Source organism: Ylistrum balloti, unplaced genomic scaffold, assembly GCF_031769215.1.
Source record: "Ylistrum balloti isolate Yb309-2 unplaced genomic scaffold, AGI_CSIRO_Ybal_v1 Utg370324, whole genome shotgun sequence".
In the NCBI taxonomy this organism is placed as follows: domain Eukaryota; kingdom Metazoa; phylum Mollusca; class Bivalvia; order Pectinida; family Pectinidae; genus Ylistrum; species Ylistrum balloti.
The window spans coordinates 104,125-120,613 of NW_026782237.1; the positions used below are offsets into that span (position 1 = coordinate 104,125).

At 35.1% G+C, this 16,489-nt stretch overlaps 1 protein-coding gene across 1 annotated transcript; it reads left to right on the forward strand.

The window, feature by feature from the left end:
* The first annotated feature begins 104 nt into the window (after positions 1-104).
* LOC132553373 (bromodomain-containing protein 4-like) lies at positions 105-15,530 on the forward strand. The gene is made up of 14 exons (XM_060217611.1): positions 105-479; positions 2,305-2,474; positions 3,886-5,367; positions 5,528-5,573; positions 5,917-5,999; positions 6,432-6,555; positions 7,055-7,173; positions 7,611-7,721; positions 9,013-9,128; positions 9,673-9,847; positions 10,177-10,274; positions 10,778-10,932; positions 11,552-11,681; positions 12,533-15,530. Exons 1-14 carry the CDS (start codon positions 292-294, stop codon positions 12,557-12,559), a joined length of 3,024 nt encoding a protein of 1,007 aa, XP_060073594.1. The 5' UTR covers positions 105-291; the 3' UTR covers positions 12,560-15,530.
* Positions 15,531-16,489: the final 959 nt, after the last annotated feature.

Sequence of the window (16,489 nt, forward strand, 5' to 3'; positions counted from 1 at the left end):
CAAAGTTATCATCGGTATTGTGAATGTGGAAGCGTTTCATCAAAATTAGGAAACTTCCTTAACAATTTTAGCCTATTATTGAGATTTATTTGAAAATGATTAAGTGAAAATATGATTTTTGTGATGATGTATTCAAGTTATCTGAGGGTGCTTTGGACACATCACAACTGACAAGAAGACAAATCGGTCTGAAAAGCATTGTTAAGTTTGTTGGTCTTGCACACGTGTTGCCGAACGTGGACTATGGTCATTGCATATTAAAACCTTTACTAACTCTTATTTTACGGCAAAATGGCTGGACAAAGCAACCAGCAGTTCTCTGGTCTGGGTTACACCAGCACTAGCTACAAAGACAAAATGAAACAAATGAGTGAGCAAGAGAGAATGATTGAAGAGAAGAAAAGAAAAATACTGGAAAAGTTCAAGACGGAGACGAAGCCAGCTACAACACCATCGCCTGCATCAGTGGGGATGCCATTGTATGTTTAGGGATATATTTTTATGTTAGAGTTGTCAAAGTACTACATCTCTTGCACTGTTTTCTTTCCTACATGACTATCAAAAATCTTTCTGAACCAGAACACCATAAAGCTTGCATTATACACCAGACTATCAAGTGTTTTGCTCACAAATACCTAACCACATAATCAAATTTGCCAATATTTGCATATATCAGGTTGGGTCCAAACCCCACATATGGGTAATTAACTAATAGATTCACTGATTGTTCAAAGCACTAACCCTCGACTGCAGGGTCATTTTGAAGTAGAAACATAAATTTCTTTTGAAATACACCAGAAAATGTGTCTTATTTTTAACATGACATAATATCCAATGTGACAATGTATATAATTGCATAAAAATATTATTTAACTTTGTGTTCAAATAACATTATATATCACTGACATTGTTTCCGTTGACTAAAGTGTATAGTCAATGGGAGCATTATAATGCAAAAGTCATGTGTGAGCATGTATTTACAGGTGTTCTATTTCTATTTACAACATAATCAATTGCATTGTTTAGCAGTGGTGGTGGTAAAAGTTTTATTACAAAAATCGAGACTCTGAATTATTCATATTTTGTGTAAAAATGTACAATGTTGCTTTGGTGATTGGGCCATGTAAAAAATATGACCCTGTTTTTGTTGCAAATGTTTAATAGAACTTTGTGTGTTTCTATTTCAAAATGACCATGCATTCAAGTCATTAACTGTGGCAGTATTTTTTCTACACATCAAAGGAATTAACATGAATTTAATATCATGCATATTATTAACAGAAATGTTTACAAAAATTCCTTCTTTTCCATTCTCGGCAAAAGTACAAATTTAATCTGCTTCAGGATTCCTTCACCACGAAGAAAATACTGGAGAACTCAAAGAGTGGCCTTTACAAAATTTCTTTATAGTCCTTTAATTATTGCTTAGCACCACTGGAGGGATTTACACAACACTATATCTTTAGGCTCATATTCCTAATATCTGCTTTACCTCACTTAATATCGCTACCACTGTGCAGTAATTCTTGTTTTCCCAATAGCTATCCAACAAAAAGCTGAAGATTTCAATTTCCATTCTCACTTTTTTGTGTGCATGTAAATTTCAATCCTTTACACACTACAATATATTCACTCCTTTCATTGAACTGCAGCATATTTCATCATCAACAATGTTTTATGTAATTCACCTTTATGAAAAATCAGGAGAATTTTTGATGACGGTCATTTTAAACATTACACCACAAGTGGTTGTTGTTGTTTATGGCTTTTGTTTCTTTCAGAAAACACAAATATTTACAATGAACTCTATCTATAAATTGATAGACATCTATATATATCTACATATTTATGCCTTACAGACATTTGCTAGTTTTAACAAGAATTGTTATGGTTAATTGATGTCTTGGGAGTTCATATGGATGAAAGCTTATTTAGTCCCCACCTACTTGTAGTCCATTTAAATATTTTCTTCCTTGAATGATGTTAAGTGAGAAGGACACAGATTTGGTAGTAAATTAATTTCTGATACTTACAATGAATAGGTCATTTTCAAAAGTTAAGAAATGTATACTACTGTAGTTCATTTAAAAATACAATGCATTGTGCATGTACTTCCTTTTTATTGACTTTGATTTGTAAATGTTTTCCAAAAATAACTTACTTGTCCCTAAAACAGTACTTCACAAAAAAACATACCAAATTAAATATTGTGTTTTCTTAAGTATTAGATATTTGGATTCTATGTTCTTGAAAACTCCAAGCTTGGTATTGTGTTGGATCATATTTTTCTTTAATATTTTGTAGAATTGGAAAGCGTCCGGGGTTCAAACCATCCAGTTTTAGCAGCAAAAAACCTAAAACTACGGAGACAACAACAGTTAACTCCTCTCCAATTACGTCAGCCCATAGCTTCTTCGCAAATGATGGAAATTTCATGGAGAGATTCATCAATATGAAAGGGTCAAAAGGACAAGGTACTTCAGTAATTATTGATAAAAGAATTATAGCACTGGTATTTGGTTAAAGTATAGGCTTGAGGGAAACATCAAATTCCTTGTTTCCCAAGGTCGGGTCAACTTCTCAAAGCAAAACCATTTTATTGTATCAATACAAACTGGAGAGATATTTCTAATGAGAAAATTTTGTACAAGCTATATTGATGCACCAACGACGGAATCAAATACAAAGTGTACCCAAAGAAGCAAAATCGGAAAGTATTGTGTTCAAATTGTAGACACCTTTAGAAACCAACATGTGCATTTTGTCAGTGTATTTGGTAATAAGCTCTGTTCAGCTTGACCCTGATTGCCTTGGCGGAAACGTCAAGTGCAGGTGTGTTTTAGTTCTTGGACTAAAACAAAGCTTGGAAAAGTTGGGCTTAGTAGGGATTTAATCATTTACCAGTTACTTTAACATTTGTGAAGACGATAAGGTGGAGGTATATTAAATGTAATTATGAATTGCTAAATAAGTTCAAATTTGAGTTGGTTAAAAGTTTCAAAAGTTTGAAGTACATTAACTCCACACCATGAAAAGCATTCTCAAGTATATCATGTATTGTCAATAGCAAATCTCAACATCTTAGGACAGAAGCATTGTAACTTGTAGTAGTAAATGATTGTAACAGAATAATTGCCCTGAGATAACTATGTTACAACCTAATGGTCCCTACATAACAATTTTATAATCTCATGGTCTTAAACAACAGTTTTACAAGCTTATGGTCCTAAAACAACAGTTTTACAAGCTTATGGTCTTAATCAACAGTTTTACAAGCTTGTGGTCTTAAACAACAGTTTTACAAGCTTATGGTCCTAAAACAACAGTTTTACAAGTTATGGTCCTAAAACAACAGTTTTACAAGCTTATGGTCCTAAAACAACAGTTTTACAAGCTTATGGTCTTAATCAACAGTTTTACAAGCTTGTGGTCTTAAACAACAGTTTTACAAGCTTATGGTCCTAAAACAACAGTTTTACAAGTTATGGTCCTAAAACAACAGTTTTACAAGCTTATGGTCCTAAACCAACAGTTTTACAATCTCATGGTCCAAAGCAAAGGAACATGTTGTAATGTGTTTCTCAAGGAAGGAAGTGTTACAATCTTATGGTTTTAAGCTGGCAATGTTAAATTCTTGTTGTATGACAGCAGTGTCCCTGTTTTGTGGTCCAAAGACAGCAGTGTTACTATCTTGTGAACCTAAGACAACAAGGCTTAAAATCTTCTTGTCAATTTCTCAGGACCACATTGTCAGAATTCATCAAAATTGGAATTGAAGTATATTTATGAAAAAAGAATTTTCTACATCCATGTCGTTATTTTGTAGCTTTGTCAAATAGAAAACATTTAAATAAGATTCTGAAAATAATTGTTTTTATTTTCTAGCATCTGCTGGTGCAAAGACAAAGTCAACAGATATTACCAAATCTACTGACTCTAAAATTGATTCCAGTTCAGCCCCAACTATGTCAGGAACACAAGACATTGAATCAGTGAAAGCTAGGACTGAAACTAAGTCATTAACAGACACAAGTGTCAAAATTGAAAACACTCCGATAAAGAATGAGCCTAGCATTTGGGCACAAACATCACCAAAATCTGAGACTTCTAGCATCAATCAAGGACAGTGGGCAACAACAAATGTCAAAACAGAATCCAGTGGTCTTTCTGTAGGTAACTGGAGTCAAGCAGGGAAGTCAGAGACAGGGCAAATGCCTCCACGACCACACAATCAAAGTGCTAATATACAAGGACCAGAATTCAATCCAAACTTTAGTACATCTGTGACTTTCCCAACACAGCCTCGACCTCCGGCTCCTCCAATGTTACCAGCACAACAGAACATTGCTGGTCCTCTTCACCGGATGCCGGTTGAAACACAGAATGGAGCTGCTCCATATAGACCACCTCTTGGTCCTCCTGTTGGCCCACCTTCATCTGTCTCTAGTCCTTTTCCCCCTAATTCAGTCGCAAATTCCTTCCCTCCTCAACCTCCTCAGCCAATGCCACCTCAGCACCTTCAAATGCCACAGGTCACTTTGGCTCCTCCACCTCAGATATATGGCACATCACATCAAGTGGTCCGGGCTCCACCACCCCCTCAGCCACCAATGATTAGACCTGGTCCTCAGCCTCCATCCCTTGTAACACAGCAAGTCCATCCTGGTCCACCGCCTCCTGGGCCTGCTATGTATGCTGTGGCAAGGCAGCAGCCTCCACATCCGCAGGAAGTGACTGCTTATGGAACAGTGCAGCCCCCTCCCAGTCATTCCCATCCCCAAGGTATAAATGAATATGGATCACCAATCCAGCAACCTCCTCAACCTAGACAGCCCTACCCTCCTCCTCCACCACCCCAGCCCCCAGCTCAGGAAATCAATTCCTATGGACAGCCTTTACGACAACCTCATCCTCCAGAAGTAAATGTGTACAGCACAGCTCCAACCAGAGCACCACCTCCTCCCCCACAAACCCAATACCCTGGTGCCCCTCCACCAGTTTCACACCCTCAGTCCCAGCCCCCACCCCCTCATCCCTTCATGAGTCAGCCTCATTTAGCTCCTCATCATCCACTAATGCCTGGTCAACCCCCATCTTGCCCACCTGGTAGGCCTCCAAATATGCCCCCACATACAAGTATGCCAAGTCAGGCCCCACCTCATCCTCCTGGTGCTCTACCGATGCATCAACATCCTCCACAGACTCAGAGTTTTGGTCCTCCAGGACAAAACCTACCACCACCTCCAGGGATTGACATGTTTCCATCTGCTCCTGCTCCTCCACCTCCTGTCAGTGAACAACGACACCAGCAACAGTCATCGGAGAGTGAATATGACCCTTCAGTGCCAACGGAATCTGAATCACCAGGTTTGATTGAAAAATTTTGACTTAAACTAAAATACACCTTATATGTATATTGTGTATATATATATTTATTGATGTTGATTTAAATCATGGTTAGATTGTTCAAGCATTGTTTTTCATATAAAGATGAAGAGTTTGATCCATGTATGTATCTATATTTCAGTAAAGCCAAATTTTGAAATGAAGAATGATGATTCCTCACCACTTAGGTTAGTGTTGGTTTTTTTTTTCTAAAATTCATTTCTGAAATATTTTTCATCTGTGTTGATTTTGCAAATCTTCCGAGGTCATTTTAACTACTACTGGGTAACAGAATTTCATATTGTGACACTACAGACTTAATCCTTTAAATTTTCAAGGTTACAAAAAATATCATTGTTACTTTAAACTATAGCCGACTTTGATTTTTAATTGCCTCAAAGCTTCACATATTCATTGTTCAAATACATAACTAGCAGAAAGAGGATTATTGCTTTGATGAACAGTGGTAGGGTTGAGATATGAAAAGTATTTTTTTATATACTTTTTATGTATTGGTTTTATTTTTTGTAGGCAACCAACACAGAGAATTAAAATGAGTGATGTGTTTGATGTACCAGACCATGAAAACTCATCAATGAAAAGAGAGAATGAAGGTATTTTACTGCCAATGAAATTACATAGCTGGTTTAATCACTGTGCTCATCAACAGTAAATATATCTCTGAAGGCAGACAAGGAAAAAAAAGTTCTTGTGTTAGGGTTAACAACAGTCAAGGTTACCTTAGATTGAAAATAATTAGCGTAATGATATTTCAGTATGATATTTGCATTTAGGGCAATTCCAAGGTCTTCATGGGGTTACACTATTGTGCAACAAGCTTTTGAAATTTGTATGTACCATAGGAATGTACTAGGGCTGCAATATCCTATGTTTTGTATGCATTGATGTTTATGTTGATGAAAGGCTGTAGTCAAATGACTTTGTGTTAGAAGGAAAACATTAGGTTTCTCAAGTACAAATTTATTGATTCTGATACCAACAAAGGTTAAACCCAAGAGAATTCGATACTGATAAGCTGCTTCTAGTTTATCCACCAGAGGACACACACACACGAGAAACTATTGAAAGATTTGCAGCCCAAGTAGCAGAGAATGGTTCCGAGTTTGAAGGGAGAACCATGTGTGAAAATGTCAACAATCCTTCTTATTGGTAGGTATCAGACTCACAATATTGATTTACTTTTATTTCCCTGCCATTTTATCAGAGGGGGAGATATAGGGTTTTCCATCTGTGTCAGTCTTTCATATCATGTTCCTTTTTTATCAATTTAAAGTCTTTAAAATCTCTCAAATGATTTGGTTCATATTTAATCCATTATATTAAACTGCGGTATTTTACTTCAGTATCAAGTTTACACCTGATCATATTTTGGTTTGCATAGAAGTTTGGACATTCATGTCTTATTGACTTTTTCTAGTTAATATTTGAATTCATAGTGAAACTTATAGTAAGTACCATTCGTCGTATGTTGATACATTAAGTTTGAAGGTAATATAGTACATGTACCTGTTTTATGTGAATGTAGAATGAAATTTGCAGGTAAGCAGAATTTAAATTTATCACATTTAAAACTGGCACAGCACTGAAGTTGAGGGTGCTTGATAAGCAGAATTCGAAAAATGACCTTTGCATGTATTTATGTTGTCAGGTTTCTGTTCAACCAAAGCAGTGATGCGTACAAGTACTTCCGTCAGCAGGTGCGAAAACTTAGCAGATCCATGGGACGACTGGATGATGGTAATGAGGGAGACACTGAGGATACTGAAGGTGATTTTATTTATTCAACATGCATGGTATCTAAGGAAATTTACCTTACTAGTCTTCAAGAGTAATAATGGTGCAAACTCTAAGTCATCGTTCATCATGAAAAATCTATTATCAAGCAAGCTGAGAAAGATGTTGACTTCCATCTAGTTCAGTATATGATCCATCAGACCTGATCATTACTTTCAAAACACTGAATGATACCATTGTTACAGGCAGTGAAAGCTGATATAGATTAGCTGCCAAATCATTTCCTTGGACACTGCCTGATAAATGTTGTACTAACAGTAGTCACTATGACTATTACTATAACTTCAATGAATATTTTTCTCAGGAATAGTAGTTTTTAGAATTTAGCATCATTGATCAGATGTTATGTGATAATCTCTGAGACTCCTGTATCTGTATTTGTGATTTTGTTCAATTTAATCTGATCCCAGGGATGGAGAAGAGAGGAGAAAAAGTCAGGAAGAAACGGAAGAGTAGATGGGCTGACACAGATAATGAAACTGATGGAGCGGGTCAGTCTTTACAGGATGCTTCAGGGGCAGGTGAGAACTGGTACACAAATTCATGAAGTTGATTTGATGCATAGGGACAATATTTTGATTCAAGATACTATTTCTTCTTATTGCTTGGATAGATTTCAACCCAATTTGATCTGAATCATTATTGCAGATGGGTTATCATTTCTTAAGTGAAGAAAATTGATTTGACACCTGGGGATGGGGCTTAAAATAGGAAAGTTAGTCAATGATTTTGCTTCAAAACACTATTCTTCCTTAATGCTTGAATCGATTGATACTAAATGTGGTCTGAAACATCATCATGGGAATTCATCAGATTTGTCAGACCAACATCTGCAAATTGTATGATTTGTTCATCCATTCATTGATTGTCAGATGACAGTGGAGGGCCATGGCCCTCTTGTTTTTCTTCTTTACTCTGAAAACAAACTTCTGTTTGACAGTGATTGGTTTTTCTTTGCTGATCTAAAATACAAAATTTATATGAAATGTCTGGATAAAACATATTATTATGTAGCAGTTGGTAGTACAGCTTTGGTACTCATGCCACCATTAATCCTGTAATTATCTGCTGTCCTGTATAAACATGTGGATGTGAGTAAAGCCATAACCTAACATTGAATGCACAGGTGTGTGACACAGGTAGTGTGTGTGACACCAGTTCAATGAATAGAGGAGTAAATACAATGCACAGGAACAGGGATAAAATGAAGTTTGAGGCATGTGGGGATATTAGTGGAATAAAGGTTTTAGGAGTCTGAGGTTCAGAACAAGGAATATATAAAACCATGATTGGTACTCAGCTATAAGATTGATGATTAGAGGTTTTCAAGAAATGTAGGTCTTAGAAAGAGGAATTTTACTGTAGATATGATAGAAGATAGGGTTGGAGGATTCCCTCTCAAGTAGGACCAGCTGGGAGCTGCTATTATATATGATAGGTGAGCTGATATACATAGGTATGATAGAGAATAGGGTTTGAGGATTCCCATCTATGCAGGATTTGTTGGGAGCTGATATGTATAGATATGATAGAGGATAGAATATGGAGGATTCTGCTCCAGGCAAAACCAAGTGAGAGCTGATACATAAAAGTATGACAGGGGATAGGATTAGAGAATTCCCTTCCAAGCAGGACAAAGGTGGACTTCATTTTTGTCAGTTTCATCAGTAGTATCAAGGTATTTCCTTAATGAAAGAAGGACATGCCTACAGAGCTTTCCGACATGCCATGAAAAAGTGTTTCACATTTGAATTAACATGTACAGTTCTGTCCTGATTTTTGCCTGAAATGTTTCATGTATAATGTTGACAGGACCATCAAAACAGCAACCTCCACCTCAGGTTACACTTCAAGACTTTGCCAGAAAAATGGTTGGTAGTGATACTCTCAATGAAGACCAGATTCAGCAAATAAAAGAACAGCAGGAGGTTTGTATTCTAAATGACAAAGATTGTTTATATGAAAAAGATTCATCATCATATTAATTGGAAAAGTTTGTTTATACACAAGAAAAACTGTTGTACTGATGTACACACCTATTTTTTTTTATCCTACCGTTTTTTTTTGTCTATGTAAATCAAAAACCTATTTTACAAGGAAAAAAGGTGCAGCTTATAATCTGGAAATAAGGTTGATATGAACTTAAATGTAATCCATTGAGAGATGCAAATCAATACATGTTCAATGTACAGTGGAACTTTCTACTGTTGTATCAGTTTAAGAAAACTTTGTATAGCTGTTAAATTCTCTGGGGTCAAAAGGTTTGTGACGTTCTTTTAAAACAATTACATTCTATTGATTTAAATTTTGCATTTGGAATGTTTAAGGGATATATCATACGCTTTTGTCTCATTTCACAAACTAAATTTTCACCATCACTTCAAAATGCCGCTTAATTGCGTAAAAAATTCATGAACATGACGTACCAGTTGATAATTGAATCAGAAATAAGTGATATTTGTTCTATTTCAGTTGAACATGATGTACCAGCTGATTTTAGCTCAGAAAAAAGCCAAAGAAGCTGCTGTAATGGCTGAGCTGCCTGGGATGAAGGCAAGTCAAAAGTACGAGTATGACTCCGATGAGGATACGGAGGGAGGCACATGGGAACACAAAAAACGCTCCGAAGAAATGTTAGCCACCAAAGGTACATAACACCATATTACATAAATATCTAGAGTCTTGTATGGAGAATTTCCATTCTGTGCCATGTTTTTAAAAAAAAGAAACACCTGTTAAGATATATGATACTTAAATGTTGAAAAGGAAATAAATTGCATATGGATTCGGTAACAAAGAATTGAATTCAGATTCTCGTTGTGCTAACAACAATGAATAGTAAAAGTTTATCTTCATATATGTGAATGTAAATGATTTCTTTTCACCTGATTCAAGTTAGTACCTAAATACGGATATTATAAATGTTATTACAAATAGCAGTGAACCCTCAGCTAATTGTGATATATGTTTGTATAGAATGGGCGGATTCTCTGACTGAAGCAAATAGAGGAAAGCATTTCATTGGTGACTTCTTGCCCCCAGAGGAACTTGAACGCTTCATGGAGACTTACAGAGTATGATACTTTACATTCACTTCCCCAAACACATGGGTTTTCACTATATACTATGTTTTCCTTGCATAGAAAACATCTCATGCTCATCTGTCCAAGCTTACGAAACTTGTTTTGTGATTGTTGTAAAATTGACAAAGTTGAATTTTGATAGAAGACATCTTTTTGTTTTGATTGGTTGTGGTGAATATAATGATGATAATGATAACATAACTAGTTCTTTATATAGTTTAGGATTCCTATTTCATTTGTGGTTGGGTAACATTTTGAGACAGCAACCATCTGAACATGACATTTGATAGGTCCAAGTAGATAAAAAACATGGTATTTTCTATATGTTTAAATTTCAGTTCATATTGACCATTTTCAAAGGGGAAGATTGTTCATTGCTTTCATTTGAAGATCATAATAAATGTTAACACAGTGCAAAGTGACATTAATTGAAATCTCCACCATCTCAATTTTTTCTTCAACCATATCTGATTAATTTTAATCATATTTACCAGGCACTAAAGGAAGGTCGTGAACCAGACTTATCTGACTACAAAGAGTTCAAGATCACATGTGAAAACCTTGGGTACCAGATGCTACAGAAGCTTGGCTGGAAAGAAGGGGAGGGGCTAGGATCAGAGGGGCAGGGGATCACTCAACCGGTCAATAAGTAAGTATTTTATTAAAAGGAAGGGGCAGAGTATAACTAGCATAATGTGCACACCTACATAAGGTGCACATGTACTTTTTGGGGTTGAAAATACTGAAATGCTTTTGCTTGCATAATGTTGCTCATCTAAAAATTTCATTTTCATCTCTTGTTTTGACTTTGAATTAACTTCTCTTTAAGTTTGGTGCAATACAATTGAAGAAAATCTGCCTAATATTTGTGCTCTTCTTGTTTGTTTTCTTTGACCAAGACACATTAAACTGTATCTTACACTTACCTATCCAATTCACCCTGATTTATTTATCTTAAAGAATACATACACAAACACTTGTCTTTACACTAATCAACTCAGTTCAGTGTTGAAGTCACAGATACCAGTAATAATATTCCTATTAATGACCAAACCAGATCATTACAATCAAATAAAGCATCAAATCATTCTTGTGTCAGTTTTGTGTACTAGGTAATCTGGATAATTAAAGATTTCAGCCTCACAGAATCAAAGGGAAAAGAAAAAAACCTTTAAGAATTCGTCGCTTCATTATATGCGCCCCCAAACCTTATGATAACCCACATGTATTATAGCCACTATGTAATGAATTAATTAACTATCCTATAGGGGCAACCAGTCTATAGAGGGACGAGGACTTGGCACAGAACGTCCAGCAAACCTTTCCCGAGATGATGATGAGTATGACGCCTTTCGGAAGAGGATGATGTTGGCTTACCGATTCAGGCCAAATCCTTTGGTAAGTGATTAGGCTCAGACCTAAATCAAGTAAAGAGACTGCTTTATTAGTGGGAGGAATATGGTAGAATTGGTATTAAGGTCTTAAATGGGATATAAGCAGGAATTTGGTATTGAGATCAGACATAGGACAATAGAGTTGGAGTCACACTTTGGATGGTAGTAGAGGTATGGTATTTGGGGTGACAGAAGGAAACATAGTGTTTAGGTCATACTTTGGATGATATTAGGGGCTAGGATTGAAAACTGATTACAAGATGGACAACATATAGGTGATACAAAGGAAATTCTTTGTAAGCTGGGTTTATCTTGTTTTGAACAGCCAGGGTCATCTTAAGTTGGGGTCTTTTTAGCCTCCTTATTGAACAGGGTGTGTGTGGCCCATCACATGCTATCTAGAGCAGCTGTGTTAAAGTGTTTTGCCATATCTGTGATAGGTCAGCTTTCTGAGTTTGCAAAGTCTGATGCTGTTCTGACTGAGCTACGGTGCCCTGTCTGTAATAAGTGTTTACTACAGTTAAGCAATCCCATTGAGGATATTTGAGGTATCATAGTTTGGTCTGGCAGGGATCAGAAGAGGAGGTATGGTATGGGGTTGTAATGAGGTAAAAAATACAAGTATTACAGTGTGAGATGGAGGGTCACAAGGGGAAATGGTTATGCAGGGGATATTATAGAAAATGGACCTGGTAATAGTGTGAGGGTCTATAGAGAGAATTGTGGCACATGGTTCAAGCAGTGGATGTGTGAGAAAAATCACAGGATTTACATTTTAACAAAGAAGTTCTTGTCTAATCTAGAAGTAGTTTTAAAACTAAATACATCTTGATAATATTTTGTTTCCATTTTCAGAATAATCCCAGACGACCATATTACTGAACCTTGGAGGAATGCCAAGCATGAACTCACCTTGTACTATGTTTCAAAGTGACAACACCAGATAGTCTTCTTGTGAAGAAACACATCAGATCACTCATCACGTTTTTCCACAATTATCATATTGCTTAACTTCTAAAGTGCAATAATTCTTGGAGCATGAAGGAATAAAATAAATAATTGAATTTCATATAAGGAAATATTACAGGGTTGCTACCATATTTACTGCAAATAAGACCTCACCCCACTTGTGTGCATCTTCCAGGAATAGATGATTGCTGGCAATAAAGGTCCCCCAATACTACAACCAAATATATATATAAATGATATCATTTGCTACTTAACCAGAAAAATATGGCTATTGCAATCAAAAATATGTGTTTTGAATTTGGAGTAGATTGTTATATGGACCAACCATATTGAGGTAATTCTTGAAACACACCATTGTCATAATGTGTGGAAAAAGTCAGCATTGACAATCACTGTTTCTTCATTTATTCAGTGTGCCACGACTATGAGCAATATTTTGTCGTGGCCATTATCAGACTGACTGATTGATTAGCTCAGAGAAATGTCTTGCCTGTGGTGCTTAAAGTCTCATTATCAATAGTAATTCTCATCAATAAACCAGGCTTATTTGCAGTTAAGTACGGTATTTTTCCAGAAGTAATGAAAAATAAGACAATGGATATATCAAAATTATTCAAACAAGTCTAGATACACTTGCTATCAATACAGGAATAAGTTTAATTCAATCTTCCTAGAATTGCTGATCATCTCATTTTGAAATCTAAATGCTTTGAATCTTACTATAACATGGAAACATTTGAGGGTAAAAATGGTATTCTGAAACGGCTTGAAAGTGTGACGAAATATCCACAAATTACACCTATTTTGATGAATGCTGTAATGGAATATTAATTCGTTATCAATTGTTTGAGAAAGTTTGAGCAAATATGTTATCAACTCAGAATGATTTCTTCATATTCTTTTTATTCAGCGTTATCATACTCAAAAATGTAAATATATTCTGTCACTTCGACTGAAAAATCAGGAAAAATATCACAGTAACTCTCAAAAGTTAACTAATTATCAAATTTACCCAGGAATAGTGAATATGGTTACAGATTGACGTCGTCTTACACAGATAATCAAATTTACCCAGGAATAGTGAATATAATAGTATAATAAATGAAACACTGACATCCAAAAACTGTAACAAAAACAACTGATCTGTTTGTTGATGTGGGGGTAATAATCAGAACCTTGTAATATCACAACCGACTTGATTTTGACCATTATGTGTGAAATTTCTGTAGAGATATGTGTGTGTAAAGTGATGTTGATTATGGACCAGATGGCATGTTTCCGTTGTATTTTAATGAGAAGTGGTAACAGTTATGGAGCAATCAAGAACTTTATTACTATGGTGCTGAGATGCAGTTTAACATAGATTTATGTCTTATAATTTATCTTATAAAGAATTACTAAATATTCTAGGTAATTAAAGAACATCTGCTGGTACAAGACATTTTGTTTTGAAGTGCATTTTCTATACAATTTCAGCATTAGTTTTTTGTTTCTTGAATGATTTGTGTTGTTCCAGATAAGATCACTTTTAAGGTGTGCATTTTCAAAACCTGTTGTCATGGCACTGTTTATATCAAGAAATGTTTTTCTTTTGGGACCAAGTTTGAATGTATCTGTTATTACATTGAGAAAGAACCTTTTTATCTCATTGTTTGGAAATTGAGAGATAATATGGAAAATGCACTTTGGTTTTCCTTTTTTTTAAGCTCATGTGAGCTATTTAAAATTTGGTTAAACTGTTCAGATATGTTGTGTTGATAATTCTGTTGATCCAGTTTTGAAGTTAGCCAGTTTTTTTGTATTGATTATGCAAAAAAAGATGTATTTACATAAAACCTGATGTCTCCATTGGGTTTCATTTTTTGTAGATGTTTAATCATATACAGCAGAATACAAAATGTGCTTTAAAATGGTAAACAAAACAAATACAGTGTACTATTGTCACACAATTATGCAATAGGGCTCAGTAGACTTTCTGTCTTGCCTAACCATCATATGTATCTCTTTCTTTGAAGAGCTACCAAGTCACTAGCAGCTATAGATATAGTCATTTATTTGATTTTGAATTTTTTTATTTATTGCTACAGTTTTATATCCGTTTCCCTCAATCCTAACCCTCACATACACTTCCTCACATAAACACACATACGGGCACACACAGACACACTTAGTTCAAGGGGATATATATCCTCGATAATTATTACAGGATCTGTTCACACAAACCCCTCAACAGATTTTTAGGTAACAAGGTCTCATGGTGACCTATTCTAATACCCTTTCATCCAGCGCCGTGCGTCTGAACAATTTTATACTTTCTCAAAAAGTCCTGATCCGATGTCAATGAAATTTTGCAGAAACTTTCCCTGGCCTAATATGAACCAAAATTGTGAATTATACAGTCCCCACCCCTCAAGTGCCTGAATTATGAGTGAAGGATAACGACTTGATGGTATGCCCATTTTGATGCTGACTGACCCCCAGGGGCTGATGGGTTGAGCCAAAAGGGGTCGAATTGACTTAAATTTCAAAAATCTTCTTCTCAAGACCCAGATGTGGTATAATCAAATGCTCTTCGTGACTTGAAGCATCTTAAGGTGCATTTATTATCAAAATGAGTCTCACAATTCTTTCTGGGGAGGAATTTTTTTTAAGACTTTACTGTAATTTTCATAGAAAAATTACATTTTGGAGCGCAACATTGGTTATTTCCCACTGGAAATAACTTTATAAAAATTATCAGTAGAGGATGTCAGTTTTCATGGTATGCATGTATTGACACTGGCTTACTCTATTCAGTGTCACAATTTCTGTTTCATGACACTTGAATAAATATCCTCTGAAAATTAATTAATGCATGTACATATTTACAAGTCATTTGTCATTTAGCCTGTTTTTGTTTTTTATTTTCTCTTGTTTGTTGTTTTGTTTTTTTGTTTTTTCTTCTTCTTTTTTTTTTATATTTCTTGAATTTCTTTTTGATGAGAGTCAAATGAGAAAAAACTGATTCTTTGTGTGAGAAAAAAGATCACTACATCAAAAGTGAAGGGCTTTTAATAGGAAGATGAACACTGGTGGAATATGTGACCAAACAACACTTGGAGAAATAGTAAGTTGGTCAGTGAGGGATAACACTATATTGCTAACATCTTTAATAAATTCATTGTTCATTTTAGACAAAGTAGCACATCATTCTAGCTTTGGATATTTAGTCGATATTACTTATAATTTCAATCGTGTAAACTGTTTGCCAATTTAGAGACAACTTTTTTTTTTATTTCAGTTAGTCCCTAAATTGCTAATCGGAATTTATATGATGTATATCGGTGAACAACCAAATAACAATTTTTTTAATGTTTTATAAATCAATCCTGAACTTGGTCAACAATTTCAATGCTATGCTGCCGTTACTTCATTCATCCTTTTGATTCTAGTTGCAATATTTGTAAAATAATATCAAATTGCTGAATACATTGCCTTAACTGGAAGATAAACAAGTGATATTTTTGTAAATAACATTGGATACTTTAAGAATATGTAAATATCTTATCTTTTGATTTTTTCTTTCTTTCTTATTTTCATTTTTTTTTATCTTATTTTTTTTTTTGAACATTATTCATAATTTTTCGTTCACAATATCTGTTTTCACACCTATAAGAGTGGGATATACCCATTTGTAACAATGATTTTAAAATTTATACTGATCTGAAGTGTATACATTTTCGTATAGATTGCTGATTTTCAGAAGTCTGTAAATTGCTTAGAAAACTTATTAGTTTCACCTTTTTCACAGCGCAAGTAAATGTTCCCATGGATCAATCAATTTAAAATGCTAACTTTCTATTT